This window comes from Zosterops lateralis, assembly GCF_965231275.1.
Source record: "Zosterops lateralis genome assembly, chromosome: 2".
Lineage (NCBI taxonomy): Eukaryota > Metazoa > Chordata > Aves > Passeriformes > Zosteropidae > Zosterops > Zosterops lateralis.
In genome coordinates, this window is record NC_139763.1 from 66,979,055 (window position 1) to 66,993,548 (window position 14,494).

At 39.7% G+C, this 14,494-nt stretch overlaps 1 protein-coding gene across 3 annotated transcripts in view; it reads left to right on the plus strand.

The window, feature by feature from the left end:
* Positions 1-1,900: 1,900 nt before the first annotated feature.
* Positions 1,901-14,494, plus strand: part of LOC310905713 (coiled-coil domain-containing protein 169-like) — a 29,954-nt gene continuing 17,360 nt past the window's right edge. The window contains exons 1-4 of one of the 3 annotated variants that reach the window (XM_083854344.1): positions 1,901-1,989; positions 8,093-8,175; positions 8,626-8,736; positions 8,833-8,873. In XM_083854344.1, coding sequence (XP_083710470.1) covers positions 1,913-1,989; positions 8,093-8,175; positions 8,626-8,736; positions 8,833-8,873 — 312 coding nt within the window. In that variant the 5' untranslated portion in view covers positions 1,901-1,912. Of the gene's footprint in view, positions 1,990-6,679; positions 6,699-8,092; positions 8,176-8,625; positions 8,737-8,832; positions 8,874-14,494 lie in introns of those variants that run through there. The other 2 variants (XM_083854345.1, XM_083854346.1) reach the window with 2 other exon arrangements.

The following is a 14,494-nucleotide window of genomic DNA, read 5'->3' on the forward strand; positions in this document are numbered from 1 at the left end:
TCAAAATATACAACATCCACAAGTTTCCCCTTGCCCACACAGCCATTCATCATACCTTAGTTACTGGAACTACAGAAATAACTTCTTTGTAAAAATTAATTTGTACCTTCACCAACTGGTCTATCTTGCTTTTACGTAACTAGGTGTTTAATGCCTTCACATATCATAAATACATATTTAAGTATAAAATTCTGTTTTCAAAACACACTGTGTTGTAATCAAGTTTCCTAACTGTTCTTGCTAAAGTTTTTGATCTTGAACCATTAAAAGCCTTAAAACAAAGATAATGCCTTTAGTGGTATCCATATACCTAATTTTAACCAATTTATTTGGATTAAAGAAATTGAGGAAAAATCTTATATATTGCAAGTGTCACTATGTTACTGCTGTGACTGTTAAAAATATTGATGTTTTGAAGTTTTATATACATGAGACCTTAGTCCACAAGACACTTGCTTTTCTTCCACTCCAGTTCCCAAGCCATCAGGTGAAGCACTCAGACCTGCTGTGCTGTGCCAACCTAGCCAGTGTGGGCTGGGCTCACCCTTATGTGCACAGTGACCTCTTCCTGAGAGTTTACCTGGTTAAGACACTGAGTAATCCCTCGGTGAGGGTGAGACCTGAAAATATCCTGGAGAGGAGGTCAAATTAAAGTCTCCTAGGACAGAAAAGAGTATGCTGTGGGTGAGGATACAGCCCTCAGTTCCCCTGTGCCCTCTATTCTCAGACTTCTTGTGATTCCAGGGCTCTTTCTGAGCTTTCTGAATGTGCCCACCCATTGAGAACAATTCATCAGGCTGGTTGCATTAATCTTGAGGCAGTTGTTCACAAAAACTGGTAACAAGAAAAATGGTTGCTGATGAAAACCTTTGCTGTTAATATTCAGTACACTTAGTGAGTTATGAATGCTCACCTAGGTCCAAGTCATTACTTAAATTACTGGTTTGTTATGAAATGTGTTTTCAATATGAGTCTTAAAAAGCTAGCATTCAGTAAAACATGAAGGCAAAATGAGCAGCTAAGTTTAAATGCAGTTACAGTGCAGTACTCTTCTAAATATGTTTCTTGATTAAATTATATCAGAAAATTCTGAATTCAACCCGCACCAAAGATGGTAATTCACTGATTAGCTGATACCTTCAGTTATAACTTGAGACTCAAAAATCATCTCCTGCTCTAATATGTATCAGACAAGTGAAATTAAAATTACTTTTTTTGTCTTAGAATCAAGCTTCCCACTCTCCATCCTACTGTTCTATTCCCATTAGATCGTGCTGGATTAGTGCCCTGCTGTTGCAATATCGGTGAGGCATCAGATTGGGCAATTCCAACGTGACACACTACCACTTTAGGATTACAAATCACAGCATTTCAGGACTGACTCTGTGGATGGCAATACTGGTTAAAGTAAGGGTAAAAAATAACCCATGTTTTAAACTCTCAAAGCAGTGCCTGTGTTTACCCAGCAAGTGCCCAGGGCTGTGGCATTTGGCTTGCTACTCATGCAACTACATTAATTAATTGAACTGAGAAAACCATTACCTTTTGCATAATATCAGTAAAGGAAAATTAAAGCCGACCCCCTTCCTGGGAAAGTGAACAGACAGTTCCTCTAGTGAGTGTTAAGTTGTGTAATGGTGAGTTGACCTAAGGGAGCACTTACTACTCCCAGTTTCATCCTGTCCCTTGCATCAAGCCTGGTGTTCCCTGTGCAGCTGGTAAGCCCTTTCAGATCACCAACCAGCAGAAACAGCGAATATTAAACACTTTCCCTTTTGTGTTCAATGTCTCAGGAGCTGCGGTGGCTCACGGAAGAGTCACGGCGATGTCAAACACGCCGCTCCCTCGGCCTCGGCCTCGGCCGTCTCCCCGCGCAACGGGGCTGCCGGAGGGACGGGCCCTGGCGGCGGCCATGGGGGAAGGCGGCGGCCGGCGGGCGGCACAGCCGGAGCGCCTGGCGCTGGAGCTAGGGCGGGAGAGACGGAAGCAGTGAGTCCCACGGGGGCTGCGGCGAGGCCGGGCACGGCTGCAAGGCCGGGCATCGCTGCAGAGCCAGGCACAGCGGCGGCACCGGGAGCGGCTCCGCGGCGCCGCCTGCGCCTCCCTGCGGCAAAATGGCGGCTGCCGGCGCGGGCGAGGGGAGCGGGCCGGGCCCGTGGTGTGGCCGGAGCCCCTCAGCGCTGCCCGGCCGTGCTGAGAGCACTGCTGGCTCTGCTGGGCCCGGAAAGGGCTGGCCCCGGGAAGGGCTGGCCCCGGGAAGGGCTGGCCCCGGGAAGGGCTGGCCCCAGGGATGCGAGTGGAACGAGGAGGCCGAGGAAGCGGGATAAATAATGTCAGCCGGAAAGGAAGGCAGGGCCGGCTGCCGTGGGTGACCGCAGCAGCAGATCAGCCCCACACAGTCGCTCGCCCCCTCTCCTGCCCTTCCTGGGATGGGGAAGAGAAGGAGGGAAGGGTGAAAGAGACAAAATTGACGGGTTGACACAAAGAGAGTTTAATACCTAAAAAGGAACAATAACAACAACAAAAAGGAAACAAACCCAAGAACAGCAACTGATGCAAAAACCTTCAGGTGGTCACCACCAGCGGGCCAAATGCCTTTCCCAAGGCAAAGCAGCCCCAGCAAGCCCCCCCAGCACCCTCGTTTTTATTTCTGAACATGACATGATATGGTATGAGATATCCCTTTGATCAGTGGGATCAGCTGTCGCAGCCGTGTCCCTTCCCAAGTCCTTGTGCACCCCCAGCCCTCACTCCCGGGTGAGGAGCAATGAGGCCTTGACCCCGTGTCAGCAATGCCCGACAGTGACCAGAACACCACTGTGCCAGCAACACAGTTTCCATCACAAATCTGAAACACAGTCCCATACCAACGACTACAGAGAGAATTAGATGTGTCCAAGGGAAGCACAGCACACTGGGGTGGGAAGCCACTTTATGGGAAAAGCAGAGAAGACTTTTACATGGGTGCATGCCTCGCTGGGGGCAGACAAATAAAATGGACAACAAAACACTCTTTATGCTCACTTCTTTCCACTGTGTTCAGTTAAATCAGAAATCTGGATTTCACCCATCTCTAATGTCAGTAAATATCTCTGAGACCTCTAGGTAAGGTATCACATCTCTGTGTGCAGTTTGCAGGGATGAGGATTTGCAGTCAGTCTCCTTCCTAAAGCAGCAGTTGTTTTAGTGCTGTGATGATTGTTGCTGCTCACGCCTGGTGGTATTGTTTTCTCCCAAGTTTTCTTAGGAAGCTACATGTTTTTCCCCATGTTAAACAACATGATTGCCTTTTGAGTGTTAATAAATGAAATTCAGACTAGTCCTCTTCAGACTAGTCCTGCAGTTGTGGACTTTATAAAATGTTTATTCATAAATGGAAAGGGAAAACCCAATACTAACAGAGTCAAAATGGTACCTTATTTATTCAAAATGGCACAAAAAGGAGCTTTGACATACGTGCACCAATGTACACCCAAATGATCTTTAATAAATCTCCTGACTTACTAGTGTCTCAGGGTAAATAGATCAATTATCCTCTGCATGCACCAATCTTTTACCTGACACATGATCCTGATCTTAATGGTGATCAGGTAAAAAGTTGAGTTGTGTTGACTTACTTATAGATAAAAGCAAAATATATATTTAATAAAAACCTTTATGGTGCTGGCGTGACAGTGAAAGACTTTCAGCTCCAGATGGGTTCTACAACTATTTTCTTTGTGTGCAAATAGACAGTATTATTATTGTCTATTTCCCAGGAGTTATTTATTCAGCTTAATTGCCAATGGCCAGGCTTGTTAGACATCTCCATCTGAACCAGTGGCATGAATAGTCAATGAATACAGAAAAGCTTTTTGAAGGTGTGATTCAGCTGACCTACTTTGCCTGGCTGTTCTAGCATGAGATGACTCACACCCCAGGAGGTGCCAGTTTCTCTCCCTTGGGTAGAAAGGGATGAGTGGCTTGCAGATGGATCTCTGCATTCCTTCACTGCGATCTCACCCTTGTCTTCTTTTTACTGGCATATCTGATTATTGTGCCAATTAGGCAGTTTGCTGACAGCCCACCTACCACTCTTATTTAGCAGTCATGAAGAAGAGATTTTTACTTCACAGAGTAAATTGAATCATTCATGTCTGTAAGGGGTCTGTTCCTAATGTACCTACTGATTCTCAATGATTATGGATGTAGTGCTGTGAAATCTTTCAAATTTTTTCTTCTGACTGTAATGAAAGTCAGCTCAAATCTGGCTCTGTATTGTTGTCATCAAGATTCAGTACACGTTTTGGTTGGGAAATGTCATGGCAAATGTTTCTGGTGAGAGAGAGAGAGAGAGAACACATATAACACTGCAGTGTACTTCTCATTAGACAAAGACATCTTAAAGACATATTTATGCATGTCAGCTACTTAGTAATGTTTATGGAATTGTATGTTACTTCAGCTTGTGAGATTTCATTTCTTGTGGCTTTCCTTGCCAGGAAAGTGCAGCATTTTCCCAGCACACTACTGACTGCAAGTGTCAGGAGTCTGCAGCTTTCAATACTGAGTGTGTTCTTCCATGCGGTGCCCCTGCACTGTGCAATATTGTTTCTGCTTTCTTCAGAGATTCTGAAGGCATCAGTGCATTTTATCTTCTACAGGACTCAGTAAAGATCTGCCATATTACAGAGCTGATGACTTCCCCTGAGCTTCTCCTGACTTTTCTCCTGAGTTTCTCTCTTCACTATAGAAAATTGCTTCAGGCAGCCTTTTGCCTGATGCATGTTACAGATATCCAGACCTGGGTAGCAAAACGTGCAGGAAAATGTTTTTCATCCTAAGTGGCTGCCATTGTCAAGTAAAATAACACCTGTAGACTGCATTAAAAAGAAATTTAGCCATTTTTTCCTCTTTTGTAGGTTCAATCAGAGCCTTCTTATGTGAACTGCACATTTTTTTCTCATTTTCTTCACAAGAGCTTTTTTGTTATACTTAGTATGCAAGGATGTGGTTAGGTTCTCATGATGATTTAAATGTGATGTTTCAGGATTTACAGGCTTTCTTCTGTGATGACTGTAAATTGTCCATTGACATGGAGAAGATTTATAGGCCTCGAATTGTCTAATTATGTTTAACACATAGGAGGTTGCAAGTAGAAAGTGCAGTGCAGTCCCTCTAAGCACAGACAAGTCTCTGGGCAGGTTGGCAGCTATACACAGCTGCATTAAATTCACACTAACAGATACATGGCATGACCTTCATTCCTATCACAATTAGAAATAACTGCAGAAATGCAAAATACTCCAATACATTAAACCCCAGGAATACTTACCAAGCTGCTCAAAGTGATTTATTTCTACAGCTCTTCTCTGGGCAGGGATTGCATTGTACTGAATATACACTGTCAAAAACAGAGTGGTTTCAACCACTTGATGAATTCTGGGTGCTACTGGTGTATTAAGTGTTTAATAACTATTATACTTAACCAAAAAAAAAAAAAAACAAACAAAAAAAAAACCAAAAAACAAAAAACAAAAAACAAAAAACAAAAAACAAAAACAAAAACAAAAACAAAAAAAAAAAAAAAAAAAAAAAAACAAAACAAAAAAAAAAACCCAACCAAACAAAAAAACCTGATTTCTGTTGCCACATAGGAAAAAGACTTTCTGTCAATGTAGCAATTACAGTGTGACACCTGACAATTTACCGTTTCTGTACATATATTCATCAGAACAAAATATAATTGGAATTTGGCTTCCACTTTTGTTAATGGTGCAGAAAAAATCTTAATAAAGAAAATTTTATATAGACTTGGGATGGTAACAGAAATTGAAATCTGGAAACACTGGATTTTAAGAACTCATTCTTCCTGGGGTTTTTTTACCCCCTGCATCTGAGCACTTAGTTAAGATTTCTTTGAAAACAAAAACAATTTCATTTTTATACAGCTCAGTTCTTGTTACAGCTTTGACTGTTTCTAATTTTCAGTGTTATTTCCTTTAAAAAATCCCATTTTAGCACTCACTGCCATCTTAATTTCCTCTTTTCCAAGTTCTGAGAGGCTGATAGAAATCTGCTTTGCAGAAACCTTATCTATTTGTGTTGAGATGATAGCAGCAATGTGGTAAAATTTTGTCTTTCTTCTTCCTAGCCATCTGCCTCTTTTATTTGGAGTGGGAGAAAACAGGCAGCAGCAATCAGATTTCCTTTGATTTTCCTACATCTAAAGCTTTTTGAGTCATGTTTCAAGGCTGTCTTTGGGTGGGTTTCACCTTGTCCTTTTTTTCTCTAGCAAGTTGAGAGTACTATCATAATTTTTTGCCAATGTGCCCCCTGTATAATATAATGTTGGCGAAGACAGAAAGAGCAATGGAGCAAGGATGGCTTGGAAGCCTCACCTCTCCTTGCCATTCATGATGTCTGTCCTACTGTTGTCCAGTGTGTCTCTTTCACTGAAAACAAACTTGGCTTACCTTAAATCCCTCTTCTTAGTATTTCTTTGTGATTTCAGCTCTTCAGCCCTCCTTATTCCAAGCTTACCTATTCAACTCCCTATGACCATTTATTTGGTTGGCTTCTGCAGCTTGCAGTTGAAATCTGTTGTTTCAAGCTAGGAAAAAGAAGTGTCACCAACTGAACATGAGCACAAGGAGTGCAAAAGGTGATGCAATGTCTCAGTAATCAATCTCTGTTATCAGAGCTTTGATTTCTCAGAGGTTAGATAATTACTTCTCAGAGAACATCTCTCATGGACATGTTCAGAAAATGAATATCCATGTTGACAATGGAAGCTCTCCTTTAAACGTCTCTCCCTCCCCCCCCAACCCTCAAATATTACAGCCTAATAATGTTCTCTCTTGCATGTTTAATGAACTAAGCTAAGGTTTCAAAGACACCAGTCATCATATTGGTATTGTAAAGCATTTCCCAAAGGGCCTTCCTTGTAGAGTTTGTGTTCTCAGTTTTTCTGGAGTATCTCAATTTGAGCACTGAAAAATTGAGGTACCCAAGAACCATTGACTGTTTGTTTTGTTTGTTTTTTTTTTTTTGAAAGGCTAGCCTTCCAAACTTAACTTTAAAAGACAAAACCACAAACTGCCTCTGCATTTTTGTGCACTGTGTTTTTTGCTTGCACCTGTGCTGCTGTGGTCTGACTTCCTGAGACCTCAGCCAGGAGCATTTCTCCATAGACATCCTCTCAAAGAACCAGGCTGTAAGCATGAATATGGTCAATAACTTATCAGTAATGTCCTCTTGATGTGATCGAGATCATAGAGTTTATTGTAAGATATTGTAAACTACCATCTGTCCATTTTGAAGGGTGAGAGTCACCCAGCACCATGTCTGAGGCATGCCAGGTGGGTTGTGCTCTTGTCAGAGTCCCCTGCTACCTTCTGCTTCTGGTCATACCCTCCAAGGCAGAAAGAGCCTGGTTTTCATGGTGCCTTTCAGCTTTCTGGCTGACCACTATACAGGATTAATCAATGGGCAAAAATATATTTTCCTAAAAAATGGTGGCTTGAGGTCCTGTATTTTTTTTAACAGTCATCTTACTTTAATTGCTTGCTTTCTTTTCTGGTAGTCATAAAACGCTGTTTGTTTTGATTGGTTTTGATATGGGTGCAATTTAGGAAATGACTATTAATCACTGAGTAGTAAGTCAAAATGAAGAATTAATTCAGAATTTCAAATAGCACATCTCCCAGGCATATTCTTGTTTTAAAAATCACACTCATTGGGCATCTTCTTTCAGATGAAAAATTAAGGTCAATGTCCCCTCTACATTTTTTAAATTCTAATGGTTGTCTAGAAAATTATTGTATTTTAGGAAATGCCTATCTTGGGTATTTGTGGAAGTAATTTTATTTGCAAAGTAGAAATGCTTCATTGTTTTAAAGGCACTGTAGTAACCATAGAGAAAAATACATTTAAGAATGGACAAGATAATGTAACTACATAGGAATGACCAATAGATGGTCATTTTGAAAATATATTTGATCTAATTTTTTCTAATTTCAATAATAGGACTAGTACAAGTCCTATTATTGAAATTAGAATTAGCCATTTATTGGCTATTGTAGGAATTTATTGACTTCTTTTAATACCACAGGCAGATGCTTGAAACCTCAATATTTGAACTGAGACAAACTGTAACAGAGCTGGAAAAAAGTCTTAAGAGTGTTGAAAATGAAGGTAAGTAAATTACAGCAGTCTTGCTAATTGATTAGGAAACACAGAAACATAATTCTTTTGGGAAGGACCTACAAGTGTTCACATTTTTTTTTAGAAATTTAAATTTTCACTCTTCAAATATGATTATTCTAGCTGTGGTGCTTCACATATAAAATTAAGAAATGCTACTTGTGGCCACGTTAGGGTTTTTTTGTTACTTATTAATGAAACTATGAATAATATGAATTCATGGAGTTGGTTAATATTCTGACCACAGTAAGCCTAGTGAAATTTTTCCTTGATTTATATTTTCAAGCTCTTTTATATGCAAAGATGGTTATTATGGGGATTACTTAGTGAAGACTTTGTCAGTCTCCAGTTAGTTAAAAGGAACAGTTTTAAAAAATGCTTTTTCTTAAAATGACATGAACTAATCAGGGAAATATAATAATTCTGTATTTGTTTTTTAAGATAATGAATGGAAAACCAGATATGAGACACAAGTAGAATTGAACAAACAGCTGGAAAGGCAAATTAATATTCTTCGAGATAAAGCGGAGCTTATTTGTGGAAATCCAGCAGGTAGAAATGGATATTCATAACTTTTTCAATAGAATTAGTGGTGATTAGATATGTTGAAATTATATTGACAGGTCACAATTTTCTGCTTATTTGTAGATAAGCTGTCCGTTGTTCGCACCTTTGATAAAATGCCTGTGGTAAGTACTGTGACATTTAGTTGGCTTAACAACAAATCACAGTCCAGTTGGAAAACTTGTATAGTCTTTGTTTTTTCATGACAAAAAATTGCAGCAGCCTGGTCTAGAAGCCAAAACAATCAGTTCTGTTTATGTTTTTATTGTTTCATATATGCAATTACTTCTAAAATATAGAGTAAAATCCTGAAGCAGGAAGTACATAAAACCTGAATGTTGGGAAGGGTTATGTAGTGAATTTTTTACCTGAAAAATCGTTTTATAATTGAATTTGTGGTAAGGCATATGAGATGGAATAGCTGGACTGGATGTATGAAAAAGTTAAAAACATTAAACCTTTTGGAATCATTTAGTCTTTTACCACTCTCACAGTAAAAAAATGCCTTCAGTTGCGACCAAATGGAATTCCAGCAGTTTCAGTCTCCTTGTCCTGTCACTGGGCACTGTGGGGAGAGCCTGGCTCTCTCTACATTTCTCACCATCTCATATTTGTATACATTGATAAGAAACCCTGGGCCTTCTATTCCCCAGGCTGAACAGTTGCAGACCTCTCAGCCCTTCCTCATCTGTCAGGTTCTCTGGTCTCTTAATCATCTTCATAGCCCTGTGTTGGACTTGCTCCAGAAAGTCCATATCATTCTTGTACTGAAGTGTCAAGAATTGGACCTGGCACTGCAGATACATCTCACAGGTGCTGAGGATAAGGGTCAGATTACCTGCTGGCAAAGTCTTCCTGATGCAGCCCAGGCAGCCACCCTTGCCACCCTTGCAGCAAGACTGCACTGATTTCTTGGGGTCCCCTTGTTCACCAGGACCCCAAAGTCATTGTTTCCCGGGTTGCTTCCCAGACAGTCAGCCCAGCACATACTGGTTGCTAGGATTATTTCTCCCCTAGGGGCAGGACTGCATCTCCACTCCACATGATTCCTCTCTGCCTGTTTCTGCAGCTTCTTCAGGCTCCTCTGCATGGCAACACAATCCTCTGTTTTATCAGCCAATAATCCCAGTTTTGTGTCACCTGTGATAACCTAGATGAATAGTTGCAGTAACATTTTGTGTAATATAGTCACAGAAAAACTTCTCATTTTACAGTAAATTTTTGCATCACTGAAGGAAGTATCTGGTTTTTTTGTTTGTTTGTTTGGTTGGTTGGTTGGTTTTTTTTTGTTTTTTTTTTTTTTTTTTATTCCTTAATGCACTTGTACTTCATGTCCTTTATTTCAATACAGCATAAAATATTTTTTATGCAGTCTTGAGGAGAAAATGCCAAGGAAAAAACCCAGCAAATATTATGGCCATTTTGTCTTCTAAGGTAGTAAATGAAATAAAAAATCATCGTATATTCAGAACTGCTTTTTTCTTAGCCGGTCATCTGATGAAATATTTGACAACTTTTTCTGCTTCTTATCCACTTTTAGAAATAGAGATGGTAGATAAAGATGTGATAATGCCTTTGTAACACAAGCAGGGATAATGAACATTATGAAGCAGGGCTGTTATGATTTTATTCCTGTTGCTTATATGTACAGAAGTGCTACCATGTGACTTTTTTTTGGTGCTTCAGATTCTGAAGATTAATGGGAGTTTAGTGACCCTAGAGGAGGCTGCATGCTCTGTTAGTGGGAAGGATGATTATCTGCTGTAAACAGGATGTAAATAATTAACTGCTTTTTCTGATCTGATCCGTGGTTTTCAGTCAACATTTTTGCCAGTTTTAGTGTTGTCCTAGAGACCATGGTATTTTGTAGGTAGGCAAGATTTTTTTCTTTAACAGCCAATTAAAAAGAAAAAAAAATTTCCCCATCCCACTTTCCTGTTTCACTGAGTTAATCTGAAAATGCAACTGGGATTATGTTCAAAGAAAAGTCTTGACAGAGCCCTGGTCTAGAAAATTTACAGCAGGGTCTGCTTTGGACAATGTTATTTATTCCTGTCAGCCTGTAAAGCACAAACTGATGTGCATAGTTACAGTATCACAAGTATTTATTCCAGTCCAGTTGCCAGTACTCTCCTAACCAATCCAATTACACTTTGCCAGGCAGTCCCAGAGGCATTTACCAGCAAGATAATCTCCTTTCGCACCAATCCAGTACATTTCTAATCCCTGCTAAATACTGCATTGCCTCCTCACCAATGAGCCCTGCTTCTGAGAGGTTTGGTTACTGTTCCCATAAAGGGAAGAATGCCAGCCCTGCTGAAAGGTTCGTACTGCCAGAAGGAGTCTAGAAGAGAGCCTGAAGAGTCCTAGGCTCACTTAGTGAAGTCTGGGAAAGTCTGGACCCCTTGTGCTATGCCATGCACTTTCAAGTCCTTCCTTCATTCTTCCAGTTTAGAGTTAATAAATCCTCCTGATTGCTAACCAAAAAAGAAAAAGTGCTTTAAGGATTTAATTAAATGTTTCATTTTTTCCTTCTTTTGATTTTTGGGAGATGGAAAGTGCAGAAAATTATTGAGGTATTATGTGGGCTTTGCTGTTTTTTGGGTTTGATTTTTTTGGGGTTTTTTTTTTTGTTGTTTGTTTGTTTATTTGTTTGTTTTTGTAACTGAAGCCGTCAGAAAAGTCAGTGTTTATGTACAGGACAATGAAGAGCTGCTTTGCTTTATATATATATATATATAATTTTAGAAGACAAAACATTGGTAAAAATACACAGATAGTTTTTCATGATGTTCAAGTATTTAGGTTTGTTAAAATTCCTTTGGGGTTTTTGAGAATTGTATGGGAGGTTAGGGGAGAATATTTAGTTTATTTACAGAAGGATAAATAGCAGATGTGAGTGGTAGAAAAACAAAGAGTTTTCAGCCAGTCGTCAATATACATTTGCTCAAAGTAAAAATGCTGAGAGTGGGTATATAAAGCATCGTGTGTGTGCCTGTAAAATCAGAAGGACACTGTGATATTCAGCTTTCAACTTGCAGTTGCATATGAATGGGAAATACATTCCTGTATGAAAATATACTTCCTAAGTGTATTGCATAGGAAAAATTTCTTCCCTGAAAGGGTTGTCAAACATTGGAACTGGCTGCCCAGGGAAGTGGTTGTGTCACCATCCCTGCAGGTATTTAAAAGACACATATTGTGGCACTTGGCAACATGGATTAGTGGTGGACTTGGCAATGCTAGGTTAATGGTTGAACTTGATGATCCCTAAAAGGTTGATTCTATGATTGTGTGAAGTTCTGTGGCAAGATTGAAAAGTAGTTCTTTCAGCAAGATGATACAATTTCTAGAACATAGCAGCAGTAGACAGTAGATTTTGTTTTGAGCAACATATTTAGAAAAATAAATAATATTTTCAAGTATTTATAATCTGTGTTCCCAAGAAACTTTGAATTATAATCAGAGTTATTAGAAGGATCTCTAACAATTCTTCATTAACTAAACAATTTTGGCTGTATTTAACAGAGGAGTTATCTCAAAGATACTAAAGAGATTTAGCTCACTCAAGCTAGTCATTTAAGGTCCTACTATAGTGAAAAGAGGGAGAAAAACATGTCTGTAGAGTAATTCAACCTATTTAGACATAGGTAGCATAAAATATTTTCTTGATATCAAGCACTACAGGGGAAATAAAAAAAAAAGAGATTAGTCATCAGGGACCCTGGCAGTCAGCGAGCTATAAAAACTTGAATGAAAGAGAAGAATACAAATGCAAATTTGGGAGTGATGAACAAGGAAGCACAGAGGATTTTCTGTGTTGAAAATTTGCAGTAATTGTTGCAGATGGCTTGAACTATTTTTGCTTTAAAATTAGAATTGTACTGATGAATAATTTCTTTCTATTAAAAACACCCCCACACCATTTATATATACAGTTATCATTCTGAAGTCCTTGTACTGATATGAGATAATCCTTTTTTTTTTTTATTCAGAAAAATCATGTAGATGTCACATAGCAATAAATGCAGAACCAATACCTTGAATGCAGAAAGTCTTACTGCCAGGGTTTAGAAAATAATTTCTGTGTACTGAGGGCAGATTAAAAATAACAGTGACAAGCACAAGGGAGTTCCAACACTGAAAACTGTTTAGTCAGTAATTTCCTTTATGTTGCAATGAATAATACAAATGTCATACAGTACTTCGGAAATAATTACAGAAGGAATGCATTCTCTCTGAAGTATAACAAGATGTGATTTTTTACTTGCTTCTGTTAAACATGCTGCTTTCATTTGTTTGCATTTTTTCATAAAATTAGTTTTGGTAAAATACATGTTCTTTGCTAAGCATAATTTCCCATATAAGCAGAAAGAAAACTATTCCTCTCTCTCTCACCATTTCTGCAAGAATGAATCCCTAGATAGCAGCTTTAGTATGCAAATACTGAAAAGCATACTGCAAAATCAGTTCAGAAGAGCACACACTCCTGATGGCATTGCCTTAGCAACGCTCTAGTTAAGATTAGCCCAGGAACCAGGGCTTCTGTGATAAATCACCATTTTTTCATGATGTCCAGCAGCACAGAAGAGAAAATTCTAACAATTAAGGGCCAGATACTTGCCTTGCAAAGCTGCCTTTTCTCTACGGACAGTGACCACAGAACAGATAGCCTCGCACAACCACCTCAGGGGTATTGCTGTCAGTTTTAACTTATAGGCAGAGTGTCACACTGGAGACATACGTGATTGCAATATGACAGGAAGGGAATCTGGTTTGTGAAAACATGCAGTGTTTTCAGTGTTGCACTTTGTATTTCAGTAGGCATTGATAACTGCCCATAGGGAACATCAGCACTTACAAGGGCATAGGAAATGTTGACAATTCTCCTAGCAAGTAACTCTTAAATGAACCTTGTTGCTCTTCCTGGATTAAGCCATCAGTGGGTTTATGGAAAGAAGAAATCTGATATCCTAGCTTTTCATGAATCTTGGAAGTATTTTGGAGAAAGTTCTGACTCTGGTCTGACTGCCCTGAGCTGTTATCCTGCCTACTCACAGACTTCCCCATCCTACTCCTTTCATTTGACCTCAAATACCTCCAAGAGACCTTTTTTCTTTTCCTCGTAAAGTTGGTATTAGTTGTTCCTCCTGTTCCTCCTGCCTTGCTCAAACCAGGAAACTCTTTTACTCAAATCCCTTTGTGGTGTGCCCAGAGTCAGAATACACCTTGTGTTTCAAAGAAAACAATCAGAGAAAAATCTCGGAGTCAAGTGACATTCCTATCTGTTCTCAAGAATTCCGTAGCAATTGATGATGTTTCTGGGATATCTTCCAGAGAAAACGTCTAAGGAATCCAGCCTGTTTCAGGCCTACTAGAAGATGCTGAGACATTTCTGAATCTGCAGTGCTTTGTTCTGTCAGTCTGAACCACAGCGCTGGAGGTCTCCGTTTTACCTTCGCCTGCCCAAGTCAATGCATACCCCCTGTGATCACTGTGTGGAGATCACTGAGATAAGGATTTAGGGAGCAAGCATCCCACCCCTATTACAGTGCACTAAAGAGGTTCCCCTCCGGGTCTGGTTTGGAATACAAGGATGATGCTGACCACAAGGGGGCACTTGGCATTTAGGCAAGAGCAGGGAGCCATTCCTTACCTGCCCTGACGATTTCGCAGGATGCAAGTGCATCTTGCATGGAGAAATATGCTATGCTAAATATTTTTTAATGCGATGTATTACTCGTGA